The sequence below is a fragment of the Ambystoma mexicanum genome, chromosome 13 (assembly GCF_040938575.1).
Source record: "Ambystoma mexicanum isolate Mex_15411 chromosome 13, UKY_AmexF1_1, whole genome shotgun sequence".
NCBI classification, from domain to species: Eukaryota; Metazoa; Chordata; class Amphibia; order Caudata; family Ambystomatidae; genus Ambystoma; species Ambystoma mexicanum.
The window spans coordinates 733027880-733055152 of NC_090938.1; the positions used below are offsets into that span (position 1 = coordinate 733027880).

The following is a 27273-nucleotide window of genomic DNA, read 5'->3' on the forward strand; positions in this document are numbered from 1 at the left end:
TGAGGGTGTCTGATGCAGTTTCATGGTCACCAATGGTTGTCTCCTTAGATCAGCTTCGAGCAAGCGGGCTGCGAGACAACTGCAAGAGGGGCCCATGTGAGCAAGGCATGGTATCAAGAGATGACGCAGACAACAGATTTCCAATTCAACAGTAGAATCTTTATTAAGTATCAGGATGGTGTAATGCCTAACTTGCCCTATAACTATGGTGGGGATTCCCCTACCTTAAGAAAATGAAGGGTCGTCTGTGTCTGCAAGTCCAAATCAAGTCTGTGTGTCAAAACCTGCGCTTGCCCTCACATCTAGAAATAAACAGTTGGTTGGGGTTCTTAGTCAATAAAATAGTATTCAAAAGTAAAGTCTTGGCTTAAAGTTCTTCTTGGGCTCCCTATCCCAAGTTTTAACACAGTTCCAATAGTTTCTTGCCTCGTTAGTGTTCTCTAACACAAAAGATTAAGACCGACAAGTGATAAGACAGACAGAACTAATTAGATTAAATTGTAATCGCACAACTTCACTTTGTAAAGAATAATGTTATTTTGTCAATATAAATTACCACATTTCAGTGCTTCGCACGCACCATTTAGAAAAACATCTAGTTGTCACTCCGGTCTTCGCACAAGTACATCCAAACCCACTAATCATGCATCTATAATTTCCAATCACTCTCCACACAACAACTCATTCCCAATGAACTATAAACAGGCCCTTTACTTTTAGTGAGGGCTTTCCACTAACAATTCAATTCCAATCTTATATTACACCCCGTTACTTTTGAGCCTTTCACTGTGGCCCTTCGCTGCTCCAGCCTCCTTCAGGACATAAGTGGGTGCTGTAGAGTGCCCCACTAGTTAAAACCTGTGGTACCTGTGACTGTGTAAAAGGCAAACCAAATAGCTAGGATTAAAAACAAGGTTCCGTCTATACTTATCACTAAAATAGACCACTTCACAATTTACAACTGAAGAAAAGGGAAGCCAAGGGGCATACCTCATTGAGTTCTGGACCTCGGATCTTGTACTTTTTCATGCTCAGGTGACTGGCTCACTCGAAAATGAAAAAACACCTAATGGCACTGAGATGCAGGGAACAGAAAAGAAAATATATAGGAGTGGCGATTGTGGTGTCCCTACACCGGATACCTGGCCCCAGAACATCAAACACATAGGTAAGTGAGTACCTATAACTTTTTGGTAAGTGGAGCTAGACGGCAGGAAGATGGAAAGATGCAGACATCCGTTCGACCATGAAGGGCGGCAGTAAAGAAGAGAACAGAAGACAGGGTACAGCAGAGATCTGTCTGTGTGGGGCCGATCGGAGCACCAGTAACGTGTAAGTAATTGGAGAGCCAATAGAACAGTGCTCCATGTAGATTAAATTGTCCTCCTCGATATTTACAGAGAGAAATGGAGGAATCTGAGTAGTTCTTTTTCTGTTCCCTGTATCTCAGTGTCATTAGGTTGTTTCATTGCCGAGCGAGCCAGTCACCCGAGCATGATAAAGTACAAGATCCGAGGTCCAGAACTCAATAGTTGAGGTATGCACCTTGGTTTCCATTTATTTGAGTTGTAAATTGTGAAGTGATTTTAAATAAGTATAGACGGAACCTTGTTTTTATTTCTAGATATTTGGTCTGCCTTTTAGATTGTCACGAGTACAAAAGGTTGTAAGCAGTGGGGCACAATACAGCACCCAATTATGTCCTGAAGGCGGCTGGAGCAGCAAAGGGCCACAGTGAAAGGCTCAAAGATTCTGGCAGAAACACATGTTAATTACTTTTTTGTTTTTGACACACGGTCTAAAATTAACGGGGGTGAAATATAAGATCGGAATCGAAGTGTTAGTGGAAAGCACTCACTAAATGTAAAGGGATTGTTTATAGTTCATTGGGAATGAGTTGTTGTGCAGAGAGGGACTGGAAATTATAGATGCAGGATTAGTGTGGTATGGATGTACTTGTGCGAATACCGGAGTGACAATGGATGTTTTTCTAAATGGTGTGTAACACTGAAATGTGAGAAACACTACCTTGGTCGTGAAGCCAGCCGTGCGGGCTGCACTCGCTGTTACCACAATGTGGTATAATTCCTTTACTGGATCTTTATAAATAATGAATCTAAAAAAAAATATTTTCTCTAAAGCAAATGAATTTTCAAAATTAGGGTTTTATTTATTTTCACATTGGTGCTATACAGTTATAGGGCACTGTTCTAGCAGATGCATCGAATGATCTGTGGTTGGCCTATGCATTTCGGATATGTATCCTCCCTCAGGGACAGCTCATCTTGGTTAATATTGTTTCCTAACCAATTACTGTGTTAGTTGCGTCCAATGTGTGATCTTCAAATGTATAACCGGGACTAAAGTCTGATTTCTGATAGTAACGAGCACGACCTGAGTGCTTGAAACAACTGGAGCCGGTCTACGAAGACGCTGAAATGTGGTAATTTGGTCATTTATATTGACTAACTAAAATGATTTATTCTTTACAAAGTGAAGTTGTGCGATTAGAAATTAATCTAATTAGTTATGGCCGTCTATCACTCGTCAGTCGTGATCTTGTGTTACAGTAGGGTTATTGCCTGAGTGATCAAGACCGTACAAGATACCCTTATATAGTAGAGCGTGTTAATGTTCTGCCAGTTCTTGAGGTACCATTCCCCAAGTTCAATCTATCACAGTTTACACAAAAAGAAGGTCTGGAGGTTCCCTTCCCCAAGACAGAATTACTCAGTTGCTTCGATTCTCGGGGTTCCCTTCCCCAAGATTTCACTGAAGAACTTAATACTAACTTCAAATGTTCAATGCAAGGAAGCAATCGGTCCGCTCAACCCACCTTCAGGCTTGCTTTATGTTCAATACACAGTTCTCCGTTGTTTATTCACAATGTCTTTTGCTTGTCGCCATTTAGGGCTCCCTGGTCTAGGTACAGCTGTCAGACCACACAGTCCACCCATCACAGGTCGCGTAACGGAGTACCCTGTGCTTCTCCTTGGCATACTTTGCGAGGCCTGTGATCTTCACAGTGGGTAACTCCCTGGTCTAGGCGCAGTTGTCAGACCACACGTCTACCCATTACAGGTCATGCAACCACAAGTTCCCCTTGGCCTTCTTTGACTCCTTCAAAGGTTCTTTTGCTTCGCATTCCTAACTTCTCACATTCATGTTTTCCTTGGTGAGTGTAACACTTTTCTGCATCATACCTTTGTTTCACCATAGACTTCTAGTTCTTTCGCACACTGGTTATTTTCAAACTCTGGCGTTAGTTCGATTTTTCATCTGCTTTCATTTTGCTCATAGTGCTTCTTACATACAGTCCGACATTCACTATGCCTGATTGTTAGGTATTCCATATGCCTTGATTTTCTTCAAATAGCACTTTCCATTCAGTTCAGAATTCAATATCGTGTAGTTTCATTCAAGCTACAATTTTAATTTAGTTCAGTATTCAATATAGTTCCCACTTACTTAGATTCGTGGACCTTTACTTGCCTGCGGTCACCTGGGAGTGCTCCAGGTCTTCCTGTGCCACCTGACACTTACCGGCTCTTTGCCTCTCCACTGCGGCCGGTCCTCTCTGCTCCTGCTCGCTTTCTCTGCAGCCGGGAAGCAGACTGCCTCTGCTCTGCTTACTCATCTGAAAGGACACAGATCAAGTGCCTCCTGTTTCACAGCTGTTTGGCAGCTCCCGCTGCCTGCCTTCACTTTCAAGGGCTCACGGTCATGCAACCACTACAAGACTTGCTCGCTCCGGGTCCTGCAGGTCCTCCAGGATTGTATCCAGCATTCAGATATCCTGGTCTCGTTCCACCATGGCGGCTCTCTTTCTGCTGGTGTGGGTCTCCTCCCGTTATACACCTGAGTCCTATTAAGGGGGCCCAGGTGTGAGTCGTTGGCTTGTCTTGCCCGACCATAATAAACCCAATCAATGGGACATGCCTGACCTTCAATACTGCATGCTCCTACGCCTCTTCTTCATCTCAGTACTAGAGTGGTGTTTGTAATAGGAAGTGTGCATTACTCTTAGTTGCTTCTTCCTCTTCTCAGGCTTACATTGGGGGCTCCCAACATGTTATTAAACATCTTGTTGCTGGACTGACAATGAAGCAAATGAATGTGGAAAACCAGGAGCCCGTGGAAAGTATAGGAGTTACTGTGAAGCGGTCTCCTTTAAAACACTGCTTTTCAAAATAAACACTTATCCTTCTGGATCAGGACACGTGATGAAAATATAAACATTTATTTATTGGTTGCGTTTTTATGTTTCTTTAACCAAATGAGTAATCAAAACGAAACAAGAAAGAAAAAGACATTTAAAGCTATGTACAGCAGGACGACAATAACCTGCATAGCATTAGCACATACTTTGCTTAGGTTTTTTGTTAGCACATAGTCTAGTCCACTCATGTGACACCTATGTCTGTTACTTCAGACTAAGCAATCAGCGATTCCAGGGTGGATCGCTACTTGTCTAGGCTGACTAGAGATTAAATGGAATACTCGGTGGTTACTCACTGAGAAAAAAGGGCATGAGTGGAAGTAGCCCATAAGGGCTGAGGGAAGGGAGGGTAAGTCTGGGTTAGGAATAGGGGGATACCATGTCCCACCATCTGGCCCTCCTCTCCCCAATCCCCAAGGACCCTCCACCCAGGTGATCCTCCCTCGCTTCTTCGCCCCAGCTTTGAGATCCAAAAGCGATGGCCCTTACCTGGCCACCTGAGCAGAAGATCCCTGGAGAGTGGTTGCAAGAGTACCTTCAGGTTTCTAAAACCCAGCAGTACCCACTTGTAAAAGCTGTCAGGGGTCAGGCACCTCCCCTTCCCCAGACTGCTGAACTTCTTGAACCTCCTCAGAGGTGGAAATCTTACGATGCGAGGGATTGGACTCCATTGCATATACTGCCCAACATTTAACTTAACAAACTTGTTATGTTTTCGCCGCACATGTATTTTCAAAGGGGTCACTTGGAAGGCAATACTTACACACCTTAAGGGTGTCCTTCCAGGATTTCTGTTGCATACGAGGCAGAATTTAAATGGAGTATTCTCCATGGGTAGAGGGCAAACTGGGGCACCCGAGAAATGTAAATAGGCCTTCTCGATCAAAAGAGAACAAGTGCTCTACCCATTAACTGTTCCTAAAATATCCCAGGGTGACAGTCAATGTGCTTTGGAGTGGGGTGTTGATTTCCATTGTTGCTTTTCGGTTTCATTTTGATGTCAGGGATTTTATCAAGGTCTTTTTCGCTCTCCTCTGTTCCTCAAACAAGCAACAAAAACACTTGGAGGAGCATCACGGGCACATATAGGTTAGGGATAGTGTGACAGGAATGCCACTGTCAACACCCTTTTTACTTTGAAAGTAAATAAGTTGTAATACTCTCGATCAACCACTAGATAGTGCCTATGCAAAACATGCAAGTCTAAACAGATTTATAAGCCACCAAAGTCTATGTGTACATGCAAGAGATTTATACGAGCAGTCTTAGCTGGGAACAATGGAGTGCTGTACACAGTGGAAGTATCCAAGGATTTACAAGTAATGGTGTGGAAGTAGCAGAGGACCTGGGATGCATGAGGTAGAAGGCAAGCGGGAGGGGAAGGGAGCGCCATACGGGGGAATTAGAGTTGCGCGATCAGCGAAAGGAAATGTTAAAATGAAAATTCACCATGAAAGGAGCACAAGGACAGGTTGGGATGTCGTGGCACCACAAAGAGCTATTTGTGGACTTGAACTTAAGCAGCTGAGAGCTACATCGCAGATCATCTCTGCCACAGTCCCCTCGACAGCAAGCTCACACCCACAAAATTCTCCTCTTCTTGGAGCAAGAGATTAAACTACAGGATTGTAGGCCAACCCCTGCAACCTGTCAAGTTCATCAAATAGGCGTTCTAGGTTGTCGTCCTTTGGTTTATATCGCATGTAACTTTATTAAACATCATACAAATGTATAACTGACTTACAACACCACACAAACGAAATAAAATACACAAGATGAAAAGGGTAACTTTTCCTGCACTTTAAAGATTCATGTCCATATCAACCTAAACATTAAGCCATTTTAGTTCTTAATATCTTAAATCGCATTTTGGACAGAGTATTAAAATGAAAAACCTCTCCCTTGAACTATCGCTATACTATTCATAGAATAATGTAAGGGTGCAGAACTAAGAGTCAGACACGATGGGGGCATTACTGATTGATACAGACCTTTATTACAGAAAACGCTTGCCTATCCCTAGTGCTAAGAGGGCTTTCCCTGCATCAAACAAATCTAAGGGATCCATCAGGATGCCATCTAAAAGCAAGTCCACTGTTGTATCCAAAAACCTACTTCTAACCCTCACACTAATAACTAAGGATAAGATGAAAAGAGGATTGTCTGTAGTTTCCGAGAGTCGGCAGACAAAGTTCAAAAATTAAGGTGCCCAAAAGAAGATCCAAAACCAAGGTTCAGGAGCATTTCCCTCCCCCTGACAGTTCTCAAAGTTTCAAACAAATTACCACACACCAGCAGAAGGGAATGGCTCTCTTCGCCAGGTTCACTCTCATGCTTCTGGTACAGGTCAACCACAGCTGGGCATGGGTGGGGGGGCGGTGGGAATGTGCCTTTCCCAGCCTTCCTTAGGCTCACAACACAGTTAAGCTATTAGTGGGGAAATGTCTCCCTTTCTTAACTGGGCCTTTCTGGGTTTCTTCTCTCCTTATGGTGGGTCCCTGGCCCTGGTTGGCAGTCCTGGTTTCCTTCTACCAGGCGCTGTGACAAAAAGGAGTGGCCTAGATACTTCTCCAAGCTGCGGCGGGTCCCCGACCTTGGGCGGCAGTCCTGGTTTACTTCTCCTAGGCACTGGGATGAAGAGGAGCATGTATGCTTCTCCAGACTAGGGTGTGTCCTTGACCCTGGCTGGCAGGCCTGGTTTCCTTTTCTTCCAGGTCCCTTAGTCCCAACCACAGACCTGGTTTACTCACCTGCCAAGTACTGTCTCCATATGTATTACTCTCACAGTTCTCCTTCATAGATCAAGAGGATGCCTCCCTCCTATTAACACTGCTTACAAAATACCAGGGGGGGATGGGTCACTTCCCCTGGTTTAACTTCTCTTTGCGTTTTCCCCAGGCTTCCCAGGGTTTCTCTTTATTTCTGGGCCTCCCCTGATTTATATGGGTCCCAGACCATGTTCTTCCCAGGGCTTCCCGATCCTCTCTTTGGCTTCTCGGGATCTTCCTGTATTGGCATGGGACCCAGAACCTATCTTGTTCACTGCTAAGGGTTTCTTGCTTCTTCCCTTCTCGTCCCGGGACCCAGACGCAATTGCAGTACCTTCCTGGGGTTTTCCCAATGTCCCACATACATGTCTTGTGTACGTTGGGCCTCCGGTAACAGGAAGAAGCTTGCTGGCAACTTCGTCTTGGTCCCTTTGCCCAGTTTTTCCTTTTGCTTCGGTGTACACTGCAGGACCCCTGCAGTGTGGAATAATGGGTGTTTCCGGAGCCTCTCTCCATGCCGAGCGTTCAGATAGAATGCTTCTGCTTCTCCTTTGCCGGTCAACTGCAGACCGGCCTGGATACCCTCTCATGTGCTCCTCTGTCCCGGTCAGTTTTCTCTGCTGTTCGGTCAGCCTGGGGTCCAGTGGCCTTATGTCTCTTCTGGGGAGGAAATTACCTTCTTTGGGTCTGTGCAAGTTCAGCAGACTGATCCGAGTATTTCTGGTGAGCTGGGTGGCTCTCTCCTCCTCCTGCAGGGCCAGTCTCTCATCCATGGATTTGACAGGGACCCCACTGTCTCTAAATAAGCGTCCAAATCTTCCCTCTGGACTGGCTTTAGTCCATCATGGAGGGCTTCTCTCACACTCAGTCTCTTCTCTTTTATAACAGTTCTGACCAATAGGATTTGGGGAAACACTAACTGCTTACCAGTGTTCTGAGGAGTGCTCATGTATTCAATTTTCTTCTTCGTCCCAGAATTTCCTTGCGAGATCTTCATGCATCTTCCTTCTGCCAGTACTTAAATGGTAATCCTCATTGGGTTACGTCAATGTTATGTTATTTTGCACTTATATAGCGCCTTTTATACCATTGGCATGGTCTGAAGGCGCTGGTAGGTTGAACGCCCTTGGGAACCGAAGTTCAGATCAGTAGAGAGAGTAGAGAGAGTCGAAGGTGCATGTGAGCACTGGGTATGTGTGCAGCTCGTGCGGTATTCGTGTAATAGCTGCTTCTTAGCGGTAGGTCTGGTGGTTGAGATATCAGGAGAATGTGTTCGTTCTGGCAGGTTTTATCCAGAACGGCTGTGGCTGCATTAGGCCTGAGGAGAACGCCTGGCTGGGGGGTGTGAAACCAGCAGTGTTTACTTAGAATGATGTGCAGTGAGCGGCGGATGTTGGTATGAGAACAGTTATACCAAATGGTGTCCTAGTATCTCTGTGTTCTAGTTGAGTGGTGATGTAAAGGAGAGAGTAAGCGTGGTGGTGTGATATGATGGGTTATATGCTCTTTAAACGCTCTCTGCATTCTAAGCCATACTATACGTCATGCAATTCTATGCGCTCCAGTCCGTCCAATACTCCCGTCTGCCCCGCGCGCTCTATTCTGTCCCACACATGCCCTCTTGTCCGCCCCACGCGTGCCCTCTTGTCCGCCCCACGCGTGCCCTCTTGTCCGCCCCACGCGTGCCCTCTTGTCTGCCCCACGCATGTACTCTTGTGCACACCCATCCGCTCCATACACTCATCCGCTCCATACACTCATCCGCTCCATACACTCATCCGCTCCATACACTCATCCGCTGGAACACCCGGGTGCCGTGGGGAGTAAACTCAGACCAGAGAGAGCGAATAGCTGCCAGGTCGAGAGATCCAGAGTTTCCAGATTATGGTGGTTTCGGGCAAAGAGAAAATGGAGCAGTGAAACCCATTAATAGCATAGAGATACACAAGCAAAAGGAGACAAACAGGCACACAAGAAGGGACAATATATAACAGTTAGGAAGTGCAGGAAGCAACCCCACAATTGAAATCGGACCACGGACTACTACTCCCATAATACCTCTCGATCGACCCAAGCATACTTCATTTAAACTAAAAACTAATAAAAGATGGTGGTCTAACAGAAATGGCCGGTTTACCTTTCCTGGCAGGAATAGCTACGGGGTGGGCAAAGTACAGGGTTGGGGGATTGCACAGAGCAACAGCGAAACCAAAGAAGCAGAAAAAGCAACGACTCAGAGGCGGAGAGGGGAAGGGAGGGGCTGCCTGGGGGAAGATAGAAGGAATTATGCACACCTGAAGAAGGAAAGGGAGGAGGGGAGGTACTGTTAAAAACGGCCACCAGGAACTCATTAGCTCTCACAATTTTTTCATCTAGGAGCCGAGTGCGGGTGCCGAGGAGTGGACCACGGACATCACTGGCTTTGAGTGGGCGAACTAGGTCAGTCTACCTCTGGGACCGAGGAAGGCCCTACACCCAACCATTAAAACCAGGGAACAGGACCACCGCATTTGACACGAAGACAGCAAGAGAAGCGTGCTTTTGGTTTTCTTGTGGCATTCCACAACCTCAGAACTGATCCCGAGAGTACACCGCCGGTCTTGGGAGAAATACTTGTTTATTTATTTTTTCTTTCTTTCGAATACGGCTCACAAGAAAAACAAGCCGGCAGCAAGCAGTGGGAAGCTCTGGGCAATATCTTGTGCAGGTGAAGGGCAGGACCGACAGCCAAAGCCGACTGGGATAAAGAACACTGTAAGTTTGTTTTGTTCCCCTCCTCCGTTATACACAACCCCCCTGGACATTGGAACTCTGGTATTTAGGAAGGCGGCAACCTGAGGCGGGAACCTTTGATTTCTTAACGCACAGTGCCATCGAGAAGTGTATTTTCTCAGCATGAATCTTTTTATGAGTTACTAAAGCTGCATTTTCGTTTTGAATGCCTGAATAAAAACCATCTTTGCTGAACCTGCATTACTGACTCCTGACTGCTATTTAACAGTCACCTTCTTCCTCGCGTCAGTATTTTGGGCATATATGGCAGAAGTAGTCTGACAATAATACATAGAGGCATGGGATGAAGGCGAGTCCCACAAAGGGTAGAAAAGTTAAGGGGAGGAGGTGAAAGGATTGGCAAATACTGTGTTTCCTCCAGGCCGTCCCTAGTCCCATAGGGGGTCAGGGGGGGATCCTCACCCATATAAAGGTCCCACTGAGTACCACCCCCAGGGGGACTATCAGGGAGCGGCCTGACCTTCCCAGACTCGTGGGAAGGGGCGCCCTCTAGGGGAGAAGGGATGACATGCGAAGATTTGTCACAAACAATTTTAACTCATTGAATTAATTAATAATAAAATGTGTTACGCTAGAGGTTATCGAACATGGATCCGCCATAGGTAGACAGAGTAGGCATTCAGATACATGTGGGCGATATTACAAGAGGGACACAGGGAAGTGTTAACATGCATCATATTTACAAAGGCACTGTAAAATACCATCAAGCATTCTTTCTGTTGATAAATGCGTGTGCAAGCATTTTGCGTTTTAGAATGGACATCAGTTTACCTGTTTCAGCCATGCTTTACTGAAAAAGTGGCTAAAGTCCATGATCACTTGTCATGCCAATATATTCCCAACACCACCAACTCATTTTTACCACCCACTTAGCGAGATCCCCCCCCCCCATGTTAAGGAGTACATTCGGCAAACACTTTCATTCTCTGCCCACATTGTTGCCAATGCTTAAACCCCATCTTGTCTCTAGCAATACTCACATCCATCTGCGGGCGGGTAGACCCAGAAGGGTTGGGCGCTGGGACGATAGTTTTGGCCTCTGCTTTGTTGCAGGTGGGCGCAGTGCTGACACTGGGTGACTTTGCTGCTGTCCTCTTTGCTGGCTGCACCTTAAGCAGCCCCGGCACCGGAAGGTGCAGCAAGTCCGTCTGGGACAGAACCACAGACTGAGCTGAAAGAGAAGAAAAGAAGTCACAACTGTCCTGGACAGGAGTCCACATCTGCAACATTTTCCCTCTGTCTGCTACACCGCAAGATCCATCTCCCAGACACGATGCATAGGGGAGGAGTGTGAGAAACCTGAAGGTGTCTCACCCGCTATTCCCCGGAGATCTGTCGTCCACGTGTCCAGGACACGGCCATCGCTATTGGATCCAGTTCCTGGGGGTGGAACAGTGGGGAGGATCACCTGGGCAAAGGGTCTTCAGTGAGTGGAAGTGGGACACCGAGGGCTGAGACGCTGTACTCCCTTTCCCGGTAACACCTTTTCTGCATTCTACACCGTAGGATATTTAGAAGCTCTACCACCCCCGCCCCTCCCACCCCTACAAGAACCCTTTCACACAGTAATAGACAACGGACTAACACCAGAGCCGTTTACCTGACATGTCCCAACACACGGGTCAGGCAATTGACAATAATCACGCACACCGGATGGCCCTTTACCTTCTCCACGGGTGCAAAAAGGCAGAGCACAAAAGCACACTTCGAGCAAGGCCGAACGCACGAGAAGACAGCAACGCTAAATCAGCAGTTTAAACGGAGAAGAAAGACGGTGAGACCTGGAAGGACGAAGGGGGAATTGCCATTGCCCTTTTCAACTCAGACCTGCGAAGCCTCCAAAAGGAAAAGCATAAAACCAGGACCTGCAGCTTGCGTGCGGATTAGCAGATGTCGATGGTACACACCCGGCTCCCACTTTGATCACACAGGCGGAGCAGCAAGCTGGCTACCATGGTGCTATCCTGGACTCCAGAGAACAGAGAAGCCAATGGGTTCAGCACAGCCAGTAAGTCGGGGGAACTGATAGCAAACTGTGTTGAACCCTAGGTTGCAAGGAGCAACATTTTGAACGCAAGGTATTTGAAAGAGGAAGAACTTGTGTTTGAACTTTTAAGAAAGCCCAGTTGAGGTCGAGGTGCAGAGGGGTCCAGCGCCACGTGGCGCTCATTCGAAAGACTCTGACCAAGACCAGTTTATAAACTACAAGAACCAGAAGGTCCTGGCAAAGGGTGGTGTGAGGGGTCAGAGTGGTCCAATAAGGGTTAGGTCAAATCCCTTATAAAATCGAAAGTCTCTGACCCGTGGCCAGGGGAAAGCTATGGGGAAGAGAACCCCACTTTCCAAGAAGATTGTGAACTGTGCAATAAAGCAAGTGTGAACCTAACAGAGGGATGCGGAAAGAAAGCTAGGCAAAGGAAAACCCTTTTCAGATAACAATGAGCAACACATGCACTGTGATCGAAATACATGAACTGTGTTAAAGAAAAGCTGTAGTGAACCCGGATGGCGGGAGGCCCCAGTGGCCAGGAGGATCCGAGCCTGGCGGAGGGAGATCCTAGGGATGAAGAGCAATCACCCAGGTACAAAACCACTGAAGGAACCTTTGTTTGTTTAACATTGTGAATCAGCAGGCCTTCTAAGGCAAGAGACTTTGTCAGGAAAGAGACTTCACCTCTGAAGGTTTTGATATCGTTGGACCAGAACTGTGAACGAGGGTCAGTAGTAAGCTGTGCTCGAGAGTCATGCCTTGTCCTGTGCTTCAAACGGGGGGAAGGGAGACTGCGCCATACCATCCAGATTTCATTTTGTGAACACTTATTTTCTGGTGAACATTATCCCACACTCTTTTTGTAATTTAGTAGTAAGGATTGGCAATTGTTTTCTTTTAGTATAGGCCCTTTTTATTTGACAAGACACCACTAGGACTGCGTTACTATTATTTCATGGTCCTAGCTTGCTTCCATCTTAGATTGACGTTTAGATAAGGTGCTTAGCTCACATATTATAAAGTTCAATAAACACCCCTGAACTGTGATCACTTGTGTCCGTCTTTACTGTTGCCGCCATGTGTCTCTAACAGCAGGCATGGTCTAGTTGCACAGTGGAGGTGTGGTCCAGTGGTGAACAACAGATGGTCTCCAAGCAAGCAGAGAGCGCTGAAGGACCTGCAAGAGCGGTGGGGTGAGGTGGCAGGGGGTGTAAAAGTGAGGGCAGGAGTGTCTCAAAGAACTAAAGAGGGCCTAGAAAGCTGAAGGACTTGAGAGTTGTGGGGCCAGAGAGATCAGTAAAACCGAAGAAAGACAACACGAAACAGGCAGAAATCCAGTACATTTCCTAGGTGAGGCAATGTAACTCAGGGGTGAGGCTATGGAACTAGATTCAGGAAGTGAGCTGGTGCAACATCTCTGGACTATGCTCCTGGAAGTGAATAAGCACCCTGGGTGCTATATCCCACAGACTGTGTTAAAACCAAGACCCAGAGGCATCTTGTTATTTAGAAAAAACATGATGCACTATAGTTTGTCCATTAACTAAACCATTTTCTTAGATTGTTTGATGTCGCAGATTGACAGAACAAGCAACACAATAGGACATGCTCGAGAGGTTATGTAAGTGTCGTCAGGATGAAATTGGGATAAGCAGCTGTAGTTACTAGAGTTTTATCTGAAAACTAAAAAGGTTGTTTCTGGCTCAGAATAAGCAGAGCAAAAGATGATAGGGAACAACAAACTATACTGTACATGGGTTTCCTGTCCTTTAGGAATACCGTACTTCTGGATATTTTGGTTTAAGCATACACATAGGGAAAAAGCTCAGTGGATTCTGCTTTAAGGATAGTCCCCGGTCAATTTTCTAAGGGATATAATACCCCACTCACTTCCCAAGTGTTATAGGGTCCAACATACTGCTCGGGGTTTAGGGGTCAGATCAATTTGGTAGCAGTTCAGGACCTCTGGCTTCTTGGCACTGGAACGAGCAAAACGTCCTCATCAAGGCCCTAGATCCTGCAGGTAGTCGAGCTACTGTGGTTTCCTAAAAGCTTTTTCCCACTGTAGCTCTGGTAAGGGTTCTCTGCTCGCATGCAGTGTCCTGCTCCCTGTCTCTGCAGTGGGTAAGCTAAACTTGCACAAACATCCAAGGGCCTTTTATAGGGCAGATACTAACACGTAACCATTCTTGTGTCCTAGTAAATGGCCTTTGTTGATATGCTCTTCCATCTCCTAGCCCAATTGTTGTCACCTGCAACTCACCAATGAGCAGTCAAGGCTACACAAACTGTGGTGGCCATCTTTATTCCAGGCAGATGTCCTGCCCACTCTTCCTAGCTCTGTGGAGGCCTGGCACTAGTCTCTCAGCTCCTGTGGCTTTCCTGCTTTCAGCGTCCCTGGTCTCACTTGTCAGCCGCCACCTCTGCCGCAATATGTGGAGACTGTATGCACACTGTCCAGCAACCAGCCTCCTTCTGCAACACCCTTAATACTCTGAGTACCCACATTCAATGTATTGGTGAAACGGCAGAAGGGGGAGAATTACTTACTCTTGAGCTCTCCCGAAAAAGAGCAGCAAGGGTCCTGCTGGCACGCAGAACCTTGCAGAGTGCGGGAATTAGTTACTTGTAGGGATGTTTATCCATTGCCCAATAATCCCCAATGTGTGCGTTCGGTCATCTCCTTCCAGATCCTCATGTATAGTTTGTGTGCAGGATCTTTGGCGTAGGGTGTGGTTCACCAAGGCTATTGTCCTCTTCAAAGGGGGTCTGACCAGAAAAGGTGATATGGACTAGGATATGTGACTCCCACGCTGCACCACCCTGGGGCAGCTTGTGGCTCTGGGCCAAAGTCCACGGTAGGCCATCTTTCCCAGGACTCATGGTTCTCTCCTTGCCCCGAAACACAGACAGAGCACCGGACTGTCACATCAGGGAGAGGAACATGCTTTTAGTGGTTAAAAAAACCCTCAGATCTATAGGCGTTCATCCCATTCCACTACGCCAAAAATTAAAACTGGTTTGAACAATATGTCGGTGTCACGGTTGGGTCGCCACACAATGCAGTCGCAGGGGACCTGCTGCAATATGGGGCATGCGTTGTTAACAAAAGGGTGAAACTGAGTACCAAAAGGGATGTTATTTACCAGAGATTGTTGACTGTATGGGGGGAGCACTGGGCACAGACTGCAGGAGAATGGTATTGCCAGATGGGGTGGGTGCAGTTGCAGTGGAACCAATGTTGGTGGGAGAAACTGGCACAGCTGCAACCAGAACTGGTTTAGGCTGAATTGCTGTCTTCCTACTCAAGATGCTGCAGGTCCTCTGACCAGTAGAGGTTTTACCTGTCAAGAAAGAAAAGCAGAGTGAGGGCAACTAAGGGCTGGAGAGCGAAAAACAGAGGGCAGAAGAGAGTGAGAGAGCAAGAGAGAGCGAGGCAGAGACTGATCCTGGCTTCTCATTCACATACTATCAGATGCTAGCAGAACTCGGAAGGAAGAGGAGCAGGTTTTACGATCATCATTGCTGCGGACTAGCAAAAGGAGAAAAATAAATGAAGAAATTCAAGCTAAAAAACAAAGGGTGCGTGGGGTAATAAGCTTCACAAGCTACAACGTTTCCATCCTAATCGGGCGCAAAGAAAAAGGACTGGTGGGTGGTTGCAGAGCATCTTGAGATTGCACCCAGGCGTTTCTAGGTCAAAGGATCGACAGTAAAAGGGTCGAGAGGTCAAAGGATCGACACCAAAGGGTCGACAGGTCAAAGGATCAATTTTTATTTTCCACTTTTTTTGTTGTTGCTAAAAACCACTTTTTTCCCCAAAAAAAAAAAAAATGAAAATGTGAAAAAATAAAAATAAAAAATTCGATCCTTTGACCTGTCGACCCTTTGGTGTCGATCCTTTGACCTGTCGACCCTTTATATTCGATCCTTTGACTAGACACCCACTCAGGCATGTAGCTCCACCATTCAAAGGTGTTCATTGATGTGGAAAAATTGCAACAGTCCTGGACCTGTTGGACAGACATCCTACCAGACTGGAGGAAAGGGGATGGGATGCAGGAGTGCAGTGATGGGGATACAAATCAGCAAAAACCAAAAAGAACAAGGAATTGCCAACATAAAGGGAATATAGATAGAGTGAATTAGGGTATAAATGCAAGGGTTTGAGATAGTGGCAATGAGGAAAAAGTTAAGAATGAAAGAGGCAAACACAATGCCAAGCAAGAGTAGGAGATGAAAGGGGGGTGAACTAGTGGGAGTAGTGGAAAGAGGAGAAAAGGGCATCTGTGGTGAAAGCAGCAAGTAGGAAAGCAAGAAGAAAGCAATGTGTAACAGATGCACGATAGAGAACGGAGAGTCGACAAAGGAAAAGCGAAGGAACACAAAAGGGAGACTAGAGGGAAGTCGAGGGAAACAAAGTAAGGGAGAAGAGAAATGGGCTAAGGTCTAGAGTGAAATGGGTGGGCCAGAGGGTAGGACTGCATGTGGTGTGAGCATTCTCGCCGCCGCCAGGGTTCACCAACTGTCATCTCACTACATCGCCTCCTGAAGAGTAGAAATAGTGACCACGTGCATTCCTAAGTACACTTGTGTCCTAAAGCACCAAGGCATTGCAGGGGTCTAGCATGTCCTCCTCTGGGGCAGATCTGGCTTGCACCCTTCCTCTGGGATTAATGGTGAAACTGTTCACCGATAAAGCTCTCTCTCAATTCCCAATCAGTCCAATAAAAACAGGGCCACAATAGAAACGTGACTATCAAGTTAATGCATTTAATGAAGGGAATGAAAGACATGCGTGTGCTCTCCACATCCAAAATTATGTAGTACTAAGAGTCTACGCCTTACTACCATTTATACAAAAGACCAAATCCCTCTCAAAGTGAGCAGGACTGACAAGACATCCTTAAAGAGCAAACACTCAATCGTCAAGGACACACCAGCGAACAGAAGATGCCAAGCACGAGGTAGAAATGAGGTTTGGAAAGAACTGAAAGAACATGAAGCTGTATTCAAGTAGCCTGTGAAGCCTAAGAAAACACTCATAGAAAATGTTGAAACTGAGCTAAGTAATTCAAATAAACCATCACAAATTAAAGAGGGCCTGCCTCCCTCTGTCCTTCCGCCACTTACCCGTAGATCCAGAAACCTCCTCGGTAGCAGCGATGACATTTATCTGCACAGAGCCGAACGCAGATGCGGTAGCATCCCCAAAAAGGCACGGTGGCGTAGGTGGGCTTTCAATTTTCACCACAGTGATGTCAGCGCTTGTCAACTGGAAAGGAAACCACAGCCATCACTTCTGATCCTCTCTCACTTCATAAACCCCTGTAGTACACTTGTTTGTAGAGAAACTAATTTCTAAAACGTAGCATTCTTAAAAATAGATGAAAAGATCGCCTATTCTTCTTAAACACTCAAGATCCCCTTCTATTATCAAATCTGAGGTGTTTCTGTAATAACTGTATGCTCGGCCATCCTAAAACTATTTAGCATCTTCAGGCAAAAGCAACAAAAAGCAAGCCCAAGCTGCAACCACAGATCAAATGGTCTTACCAACATTCTCCATCCCCTTGGAAATCTTCACCTTCTGCCCCCAGGTTCCAGCCCAGACACCACCCTCCAATTTATGTTTAAAATGAAAATGAGCCCAAAGACATTTTAAGTCCAACAATCAAAACAATTAGAACATTCAAACCTTCTAGATATGCGTGCTTAAGAATTCTTCAAGTCAGAACCTTCACCAATTATTACTAAGATTTTCAGATCCTTTAACATCTTTTATCAAATTTATGCCAGATGCAATTACACAAGTAGTTGTGGATGATGCAAGCTAAGCAAAGACCCTAATCTAATTTCCAAAGTTTTGGCAGGTTAATTAGCTCAAGTAATGCACCTCTCTATTAAAAGGTAATAACAGGAATTATTTACATTGGCCGAGATGTTCACTTGGACTCAGAGACTAATCGCACCAACCAGCAAGCTTAACCAGAAACACACTACTCATTGTTTCGGCCTACATGCCGAAAAGCTTTCGACTTAGTGAAGTGGGGCCTCCCTAGGCTAATCCAGAACAAAAGGCATATAGAATCTCCACAAAATGTACAAATGTTTGCATTCGTAAAGTTAAGTCTAGATTCTGAACACCTATTCATATTGCAAAAAGAACAGGGCTCGGCTAACCACAGTCCTGTTCACTATCCTTGATGTGTATGCAGGCCGCTGGAAAATCATTTGAAAAAGTATTTGCTCTGGAACGGTTCTATGAAGTTAGCCCTTTTTTCTGATTGGTTAATATTCTTCAATGACCCCAGATTGGGTGGTCCATTTCTCAGGATCTTCTGGCAGAACGCAAGACATGTTTTATGTTAGAAGGTAAACCTAGTGAAACCCCCATTGCAACCTGGAACAGTCATTCTATGGAAAAGGAGACCGAATAGTTCCAGCTCACTAGAAAAGATGAGGTTTTGTCTGAATCAAAGGATCATTCTTTTTGCACAAATAAATTGCGACCTCCAGAAGTGTGGCTAAACACGGTTGATGACGTTTAGACGGATCATTATGGACAAAAAGATCACACGCTTGCAAAAAACCTACCAAAAAGACTTCTCCATTTTAGAGCCGCTCTAGTAAGATGGTGTGTAGCTATATTTGATATGAGAAAGCAATGGTAAGAAATCAATCTTGGCACTGGCACCTGGAAAAATCTATACATGTCGAAGCTATAATTGAAATAGGCACTCTCAGAATTACGCTTTTATCAAATCGCAAATGGAAAGACACCCTTGGGATCTCAGAAAGGGCACTGGACTGGCTGACATCCTTCCTAACTGACCGCTCTTCCCAAGTCATCCTTAGCACCGTCTCCTCTCCTACTTCCTTCTCCACCTGTGGGGTCCCCCAGAGTTCCATCATCTCCCCTTGGCTTTTTTACATCTACCTTACTCAGCTGGCACTCCTCATCTCTTCCTTCGCCCACAACTTCCAGTGTTATGCAGACAACCCACAACTCTTTTTCAAACTTCCTTCTGACCCTCTGGCACCTTTCATCCTCCCTGACCGCTTATCTGCCATCCAGGCCTGGTGCACTTCTGATGATCTCTGCCTCAATGCCAGCAAAACTGAGATCCTTCTCATTGGAACCCCTGTTCCCACCTTCTTCCCTTTAATCTGGCCTTCCTCCATGGGCTCTACCACCTGCTCAGTCTTCTGAAGCCAGAAACCTTGGAGTCATCTCCGACTCCTCTCTCCTTCCTCCTGCACACTCAGAATATTGCCAAGAAGTCCCACTTTCAGCTCTTCCTTCTCAAAGGAATTCTATCTTTTCTCACTCCCCCCCCAGCCCCCAAAGAGCTCAATGTTACCCGAGCCCTGGTTCTCTCCATGCTCGACTATTGCAATAACCTGCTCCTGAATCTACCTTCCTCCACACTGCGACCCTCCAGCTAATACAGAATAGGGCAGCAAGACTTATCCTTGGCCTCAAGCCCAGGGACCGCATCTCTCCTGCCCTAAAAAGTGTTCACTGCCTCCCAGTTGCTTTACAGATTACATTCAAATCCTTCTGTATCATCCACAAGGCTGTCTGGGGCCGGGGACCACACCATCTACAACTCTCTCCTTCTAGATATTCTCTCTCTGAACCTCTTCGTTCCTCTGGGACCAACTCTGTGTGTAAAGCGTTTCGCTAAACGGAGGGCAGGAGGTCCATCGTTTCCCTCAGCAGGCTCACCTCTATGGAACAGCCTCCCCCTCCTCCCCTCTGATTCTTGAGCAAGACTTTCTTAAATTCCAGAAGCTCCTCAAGGATTTCCATTTTACCACCTCCTTCCCCGCCTTCTCTCCCCTGCTAATTCTCTGTTGCTTTGATTGGTGTCCAGGGCCCTTATGCATCCTTGGGCCCCGACCTCCCACACCGAATCGCCCCCAGGTTCTGTCTTCTCAGCACTTGCCTCGGCACACCCTCGGTCCTGGAGGCTCACACTTACCATACCTTGCACTTAATCTGTTTCTCAAGCACGAGCATGGGCACCCCAGCACCTACCCCCACTGCCCCCTCCCATCTGCACTTGCATGTTCTGAATACTGTAAGGGAGGCATGGTATTACAGGTATGACACAGACACGTGTATGAGCACGATATAAATAAATATCATGACGCAATGGATACAATTTGTAAAACCTTTATTGAAAATGTTGGGGCTGGAGAAACTCCTATAACTAAGATGGGAGTAGTCTCGACCATCAAACTATAAACAAAACAGTCCTAGTGGAGTCCGTCAAATCAAAATGGCCTATACTAACAAACCTAATGCCTGCCCTATCTTTTGTACAAAAAGTGTAAAAAGGAGAAATGTATGCAAAGGAAAATTCAGTGTTCAAAAGAATACATGTGGTTGAACCCGCTCTCCTCCTCACGTTAAACCTCACGGAGTAAGGCTGTCCTTGCAGGCAGGATGACGCACTCTGGCTAGACTTCCAACACTATAAACAGTTCCAAAACGTGCATTGAGGCACACCTGGCCTTCCACGTTAAAGTCGCTTTTCTTGACTTTCAAAATAGTACTTCAACACAAAGTTCACAAAGGTCCCTGTCTGCTGGGCTCAGACCTTTCACCACACAGTTCAACACAAACTTGCAAGGGGGGCTCCCTTCCCCAAGCTTATTATACTTTGGGTCTCCCTCTGTCGGGCTAGGACCACTTCCACACAGTTCACGTATGTCCCCCTCGGTTGGGCTCAGTGCAGCCATCGAAGACTTTCGAATGTGTGTGGCTTTCTTTACAGACCACCGCAGGACCACTTCGACTCAAAGTTCACGTTTTACTATTGTTTACTTCACTTTCTCTGTTCATTCGCATTGTTGCTTCAAACAATGTACCTTTCACTAAGACTTTTGATTGGGCTACTTCCTTTCACTGTACCACTTCGTTACTTGGTAGCGCTGATCTCACAGCTGTCCTTGCTTCAATGTTCACTCATAGGTTTGCCTTTCTTCGCATCTCATTCACATGCGTGCAGCGTGCAGCCTTCACTTGCGATATAATGTTGTTCCTTGATTTACTTTTACACACACTGGTCCCTCAGGTCGCCTGCCAACTCACCGGCTTTGTGCGCCTCCCTCTAGTCTTCGCTATTTCCAATTCATGAGCAATGTTAGTACCACAGGCTTGACCTTGCCTCCCCAACTCTGCAGTTCACCCGGGAGGGTCGCTGGAGTCCTTGAAACACAATGCAATCATCACTTGTAGGATCTGTCCTTCTCCACATGTCTTTTCGTGGCCTGTCAGAGGCAACAACCTCCAGTAGGTAACTCCTGAGGTTTTGGACACGCTGCTCTCGTCCCTTGGTCAATTGCTCTGCTCCAGTATGTGTGCTTTTGTTCCAGAAGTTCTTCTTGTACTCGTGTTCCGTCTTGCGCAGAATGCGTCTTTAGGCGTTGCCTTTTATTCGTATGAGGTGAGCCAATTGTTATTAGGTGTATGCACTTAGAGTTAAGTGCCTGACTTTGCCTGACCCGATTAACAGGATATGTCCAGTACGACTTGAGAGGGTTAGTCTGGTTACTCTCAGTCACCCTCTTCCTCGGCCCAGTGTTTGTGTAAAAAAGGGGTGGGGATGGAGTTGGGACTTCGGAAGATCCTAAAAAATAGGATGGATCAGATAAACAAAAGAAGGGTGAATACAGCGGCTTGCCATTGGCTGCCTCATCCCCATTCACCAAAGACCCCTCACCAAGGGTCTAGATCCAAAGGCGGTGATAGAGATAGATCCCCGGGGACTAGCAGGTGAGACACCCTCTGGTTTCTCACAATACTCGCAAGTCATAATAGGTTTGTCCTTTTGTCCCCTCCACTGTATTTAATATTTTATTTATTTTAATGCGTCTCATTCCCATGTCCCCTGCCTGTTGCCCTGTGGGCGCTTTCAAATAGAATGCACATAGCGACTACCTTAGTCCTAGTCCATAGTCCCCTTTCCTCCATACTTGTGGGACATTCCATTCATCTGGACGGGACCAGAGGACTTTTAAGCAAAGAATTACTTTTTTTGTTCTCCTTTTATTTTTACGCAGGGCCACCGCATGCGACTGTAGCCCCGCTCTCCTGAGCTCCACCCTTCAGTCCTTTTCAATCACCAGGACCATTTAGCAATAACAGTGGATACTTATTAGAGTGGCCGGGGGGGGGCGTATGGAGGAAAGGGGACTATGGACTAGGAGTAAGGCAGTCACCACGGTGAGTGACTTTGCCATACTCCTACGTCCCCGTCCTCTTTACTCCATACTTGTGGAAGATTCCCAAGCACTGACCATAGGTATTACGGGTGGATGGAAATGTCCCTATTGGAATACATTCTTGAGAACTGCCTGGTCAAATGGGGCATCAGCCCCGGAGCTCAGATCAAGACAGTACTGTGTGCAAAAGGCCAATGGGGAGGCCCACGTAGCTACGGCAATGGACTCCCAAAGGACGTATTTTTGGAAAGCAACAGCAGCCGCTATGCCATGGACCAGATATGCATGAATGCCTGTTGGTGGTTGGAGGCCCGGAATATTGTAGGCCTCTGAAGGAGAGGAGAGGAGAGGAGAGGAGAGGAGACTTATCCTTGTGGAAAGTTAGAAACAGATACTGCACAGGGAGCCTGAAGCTCACTTCTTCGTCTCGCAGATGTAATCAAAAAAGTCACCTTTCAAGAAAGGTACTGGAGTTTGGTAATGGCCACAAGTTCAAAAGGCTTATGACACAGCGGTGAGGACCACATTTAGATCCCATTTGGGATGAGGCGCCTGAATCAGTGGAAAAAATGGAGAATACATGCAAAGTGTCTTTTGATGACTGGATTAGCCAGTGAAGAAGAGCAAATGTCTGTAGACAAGTAAGCCACAATGGCGGACAAATATGTCCTGCATGATAAAACATGGATGCCAGAGGCTCTAAGGTCAGACACAAAAGACAAGACATTGTCAATAAAGCATGCCTGGGATCAGGCTCTTTGGCTAGACACCAATGACAAAAACGGAGACACTTGCTCCTGTATTGGGCTCGTAGCGGGCTTTCGTGCCACTTGAATTATACGCATGTTATCCTTGGAGAGGTTGAACTGCGCTAATGATCGGAACTCAGGCACCAGGCCGCCAAGCTGAACGATTGTGGGAAGGGGTACCACAACTGGCGATTGCTCCGGTGAAAAAGCTCTGGAATCTGCGCCAACCTGATTGGAGAGGACACTGTGAGGTGCTGCAGTTCCGAAAACCAGAACCAAGCTGGCCACCAAGGAGCTACGAAGAGAAGAGTGCAGTTAGATGCACTCCTAAGTTTCCAGAGTGACTGATGAATCAGAGGCAAAGGAAGGAAAACGTATGTCTTCATGTTGTCCCACGGGATCTCGATGGCGTCCCCCAAGGAAGACATTCCGAGCCCATCCCTGGAAGCATAAAGAGGAAGTTTCCTGTTGGATGATGTCACAAAGAAGTCCACTACTGGAGTACCCCATTGCTCTTGGTGAGAACATCGGTGTTCCATCTCCCACTCTTAACTCGCCGCAGACTGGCGCCAGAGGGAGTCTGCAGCCACATTGACGTGACCCGGAATGAGCACAGCCTGAAGCCAGACATTGTGTTGGATAGCCCAATTCCAAATTTGGGTAGCAAGGTCCACCAGGAAGGGAGAATTGGCACCCCCTGGTTTGTTGATGTAGAACATTGCTATGGAATTGTCCATGAAACTTCAAACCACACTGTTGGTGAGGGAGGGTTGAAAAGCCTTGAGAAGCCAGAAATACGGCCAGGAGATCCAGGTAATTGATATGGAACCGCCTGTCCTGTGGCGTCCACAAATCGTAAACCTCGGCGTGACGCAGTGTCGCTCCCCACCCCAGAAGGGAGGAGTCGGTTGTAACCGAAAGGAGGTCCCCACTGAAAGGTTGCTGGTGGATGACCACCATTGAAGATCCGCCGTCATGCAGGATGGGACTGGAATCATCTTGGAATCCGGATCCGTAGCCTGGGACCAGCAGCTCCGAAGAGCAAGCTGAGTGCGCCTCCTTTTCAGTTTTGCAAGAGGTAGAGCCAACACGCAAGAGGCCATGAGGCCCAGGGGTCTCTGGAACCACCAGGCCAACATGTGGGAGGACTGCAGGAAGAGCTGGCACGTGGTCGAAAGCTCTGAAGCCTGTCCTCCATCAGGAACACTCCTGTACTGACGGTATCAGATCAGGTCTTGAGCGACTGTCATCAATGTTTTCTGCCTGTTCACCTACAGCCCAAGATGGAACAGGAGATGAAGGAGTGACTGAAGATAGGCCGTAGCGACCTGTGGGCAAGGATTGCACAAGAGCCAATCGTCCAAGTATGGATATACATGAACCCCCTGCCGTCTGAGGAATGCTGCGATGACCGGCATCATGTTCATAAAGACATGCAGTGCCGAGCTGAGACCAAACGGAAGCACACGATACTGGAAGTGTTCCGTTCCCACAGAGAACCGCAGATATTTTCAATGCAGGCTCTAGATCAGAATGTGGATGTATGCATCCTGAAGGTCTACCAAGCTGAGCCAATCACCCTTCCGGAGAGAGGACTTTAGCTAGCACGGAGTAATCATCTTTAATTTCTCATGGGGTAGTAAGAGATTGAACTTGGAGAGGTTGAGGATAGTGCGCAGGCCAGCCTGGTTGGGTTTGGGCACTGTGAACAGACTGGAGTAATATCCCTCTCCTTGCTCCCGCAAGGCAACAGGTCCCACAGCTCTGATGTCTAGAGGTTTCTGTATCTCGGCTCGGAGGGAGGGCGACCCAGTCTGCTGGAGAGGTGGATGAGACGGTGAGGTGGGGGGAGGGGCAAGCAGAAGCTCGCTCAGGCGACAGACAAAACCCATCGGTCTCCTGTGATGGTCTGCCACGCCTCCAGATGAAACAAAATCCGTCCTCCCACCGGAGTCTTGTGCTACCGATGGAAAATATCATTTCGATATTTTATTGGCAGTGAGACCACCCGTTGCTGAAGAGACTGTTGGCCAAGAGAAAAACCGGCCACCCTGCCATTGCCGTTTAGGGCGGGAACCACCACCTGAAGCCTCTGCGCGGCACGCATGGTGATCCTGTAAGCTTCTGAAACCAGAGAAGGACCTTGTTTGAGACCCCAACCTGAGAATAAGGTGCCTTTGCTGGTGTTTTTTCGCAAAGACCAACAATGGCTTGGCAGTTTGAGTTCTTGCCTTGGTCTTTTGCGAGTTCCTCATCCGTGGAGGAGTGGAAGGGTTCTTTACCCTCAAAGGAGAGATCAAGCACCTTGTCCTGAACTTCCTTCAAAAACTTCATAGCATGCAGCCACGCTTGGCGGGAGAGGTACACTCCTACCATAAGCCATTGAGTAGCAGTATCTACATGAAGGGCTGCAGCCTCAAATAGATCCTGCGCCAGAACCCTGGCATCGGATAAACCGCCCTTAAAGTCTTAGAGCATATAAGGAGGAATACATTCCTGGAACTCGCTGAGCTCCTTCCACAGTTTGACATTAGCCGCCAGAATTAAGTTAGGTATTCTCCTCATGCAGCTGAAGAGCCGAATTGGAAAAAAACCCTTTTTACCCAATGGTGTCAACAAGCTAGTCCTCTTTGGAAAGGTTCCGAGATGCTGTAGTGGAGGATGTGGAGGCCGGCTTTAACTGGAGCATAGCTGCTGCCACCACCGTCGATGAGGGGAGTGGACATGCAGACAAGGATATGTCCTTAGACGCATGTAGCGAGCGTTAATTTTCTTGTTTAGGTGTTGCCCAGAATGAGGTTTTTCCCCAGACCTTACGGGCCTCGGCCAGGACGTCCTTCTGAAGAACAGTTCGGTACGCTCATGTTTCGCCAGAGTGAAGGCTCCAGAAAGTACCCCCCTCTTGTGGAACCGGGGGCTCGGATATTGGGATGTCTAGCAATGCCATCATATCCACAACCCGGTCGTAAAAGGCTCCAATAGAGCGGGGTGGGTCATCGCTGTCCTGGTCCGCCTGGTCCTCATCAATGAGGCAGAAGCAGACGTCTGATTCGCTGTACGTGGCGCATCAGGGCCCGAAGGCATGGTTGACTGCGCAGCCAGAGTCTTTTCCATTGGGGAAAGTAGAGGAAGAGGTGAAAGTGGAGGAGGAGGAGGAGGCCCCACAGGAAGTGGTGGTGGAGGTGGCACTACCAGGACCTGCATAGGGATCGCCCCAGCAGGGGCCAGTTCAGGTGGCTTAGGATACATTTCCTTAAATAAATCCTTAATTGGATCAGAATGCATAAGCATCTGAAAATTGCCAAAACATCCTCAGACAAAGGTCTAGCCTCTGGAGTGGGTAGAGGCCGCTCGGAAGGGGCATACCCCCCCCGGATCGCAAAGAAGATGGTTGCCAGGATGGTCCCAGACCAACTGGATCCACGTAAATTAAAGGTGCAGACATAGGAGGGAGTGAGACTGTATGCAGCAGCTAAGTCCAAGCACGCCAATCTGTTGGAGGGCGGAACAGGTTATCCGAAAAATGTGGAAAAGGCTGCTCTGCCCCAAAAACAGGCAACTCAGCACCAGCCATGGTGAACATTGGTGTAAGAGAGGTAGTCAAAATGGTCACTGTGGACCGCGGGGGTTGCACCTCCATTTTGTTAAAGCCTGAGGCGAACTGCGTCACAAGTGTAAGTGAGGCCGTGGTCACCACAGGGGAGTCAGGGGTCTGATGTTCCATTTTAGCCTTGTGACAAGGAACCTCAGCAGAGCCGGTGCTAGCAGATCTAGATTGTTTCTGAGACACCTTAGAGACTGCTGATGAATTAGCCTCAGGTGAGGGAACCTCGGCAGAGCCGGTACTCAAAGACATAAGGTGCTTAACCGGCTTCTTTGCCCCCTTCGCAGGATCAGTTCCACCACAGGTCTGAGTATGGGAAGGCTTAGAGGAGCCCCTCAAACTTGCTGATCTTAGATTCAGCCCCAAGAAGAGGAACCTCTGGGATAACCCTGGTACGTTTAGTCACCACTAGAGGGACTCAAAACACTTCGTTCCAGATGTGGAATCCTCAGGGCTGACCCAGGTGACAACAGCCCCAGAAGTACTGGGCCTAACTTTAGCCCCCAAAAGGGGAACCTCAGATGAAGATCTGGTTTTGACAGCCCCTTTGCAGTGGTCCTCGGATGAAACTCCTGAGCGCCGGTTAGATCCCTTTTAATAGAGCCGCTTGAGCCCCTCCCAGACCCAGAAGACACTGGGAAGGAGTCCCCTGAACGGGGTGCCCTAAAAAGGAACAAACTTAACGGTTGTTTCCTTTTTTCTTCAATGACCTGCTGTAAATGTGGTGGGGGAACGTGTTGAAACACCTCCTTCCACCTTACAAGCCGATGCTGGAAAGCCCAGACAGAAAGGGAGTCCCAGTAGAAGCACAAGTCCCAACGGTGTTCCAGGTCTAAGCACTCCAGGCAAAGAGAAGGGGGATCCGCCCTCGCGAAAAATACATTTGGATGGTGAACAGTACACAAATCCCAGAC

The 27273-nt window shown here is 47.3% G+C and overlaps 1 protein-coding gene across 1 annotated transcript in view; it reads right to left on the reverse strand.

The window, feature by feature from the left end:
• Positions 1-27273, reverse strand: part of ATF6B (activating transcription factor 6 beta) — a 240442-nt gene that overhangs the window by 111788 nt on the left and 101381 nt on the right. The window contains exons 5-7 of the mRNA XM_069634975.1: positions 16904-17045; positions 14917-15114; positions 10761-10951 (exon numbers count right to left, since the gene is read on the reverse strand). Of these exons, the coding sequence (XP_069491076.1) occupies positions 10761-10951; positions 14917-15114; positions 16904-17045 (531 nt within the window). The remainder of the gene's footprint in view (positions 1-10760; positions 10952-14916; positions 15115-16903; positions 17046-27273) is intronic.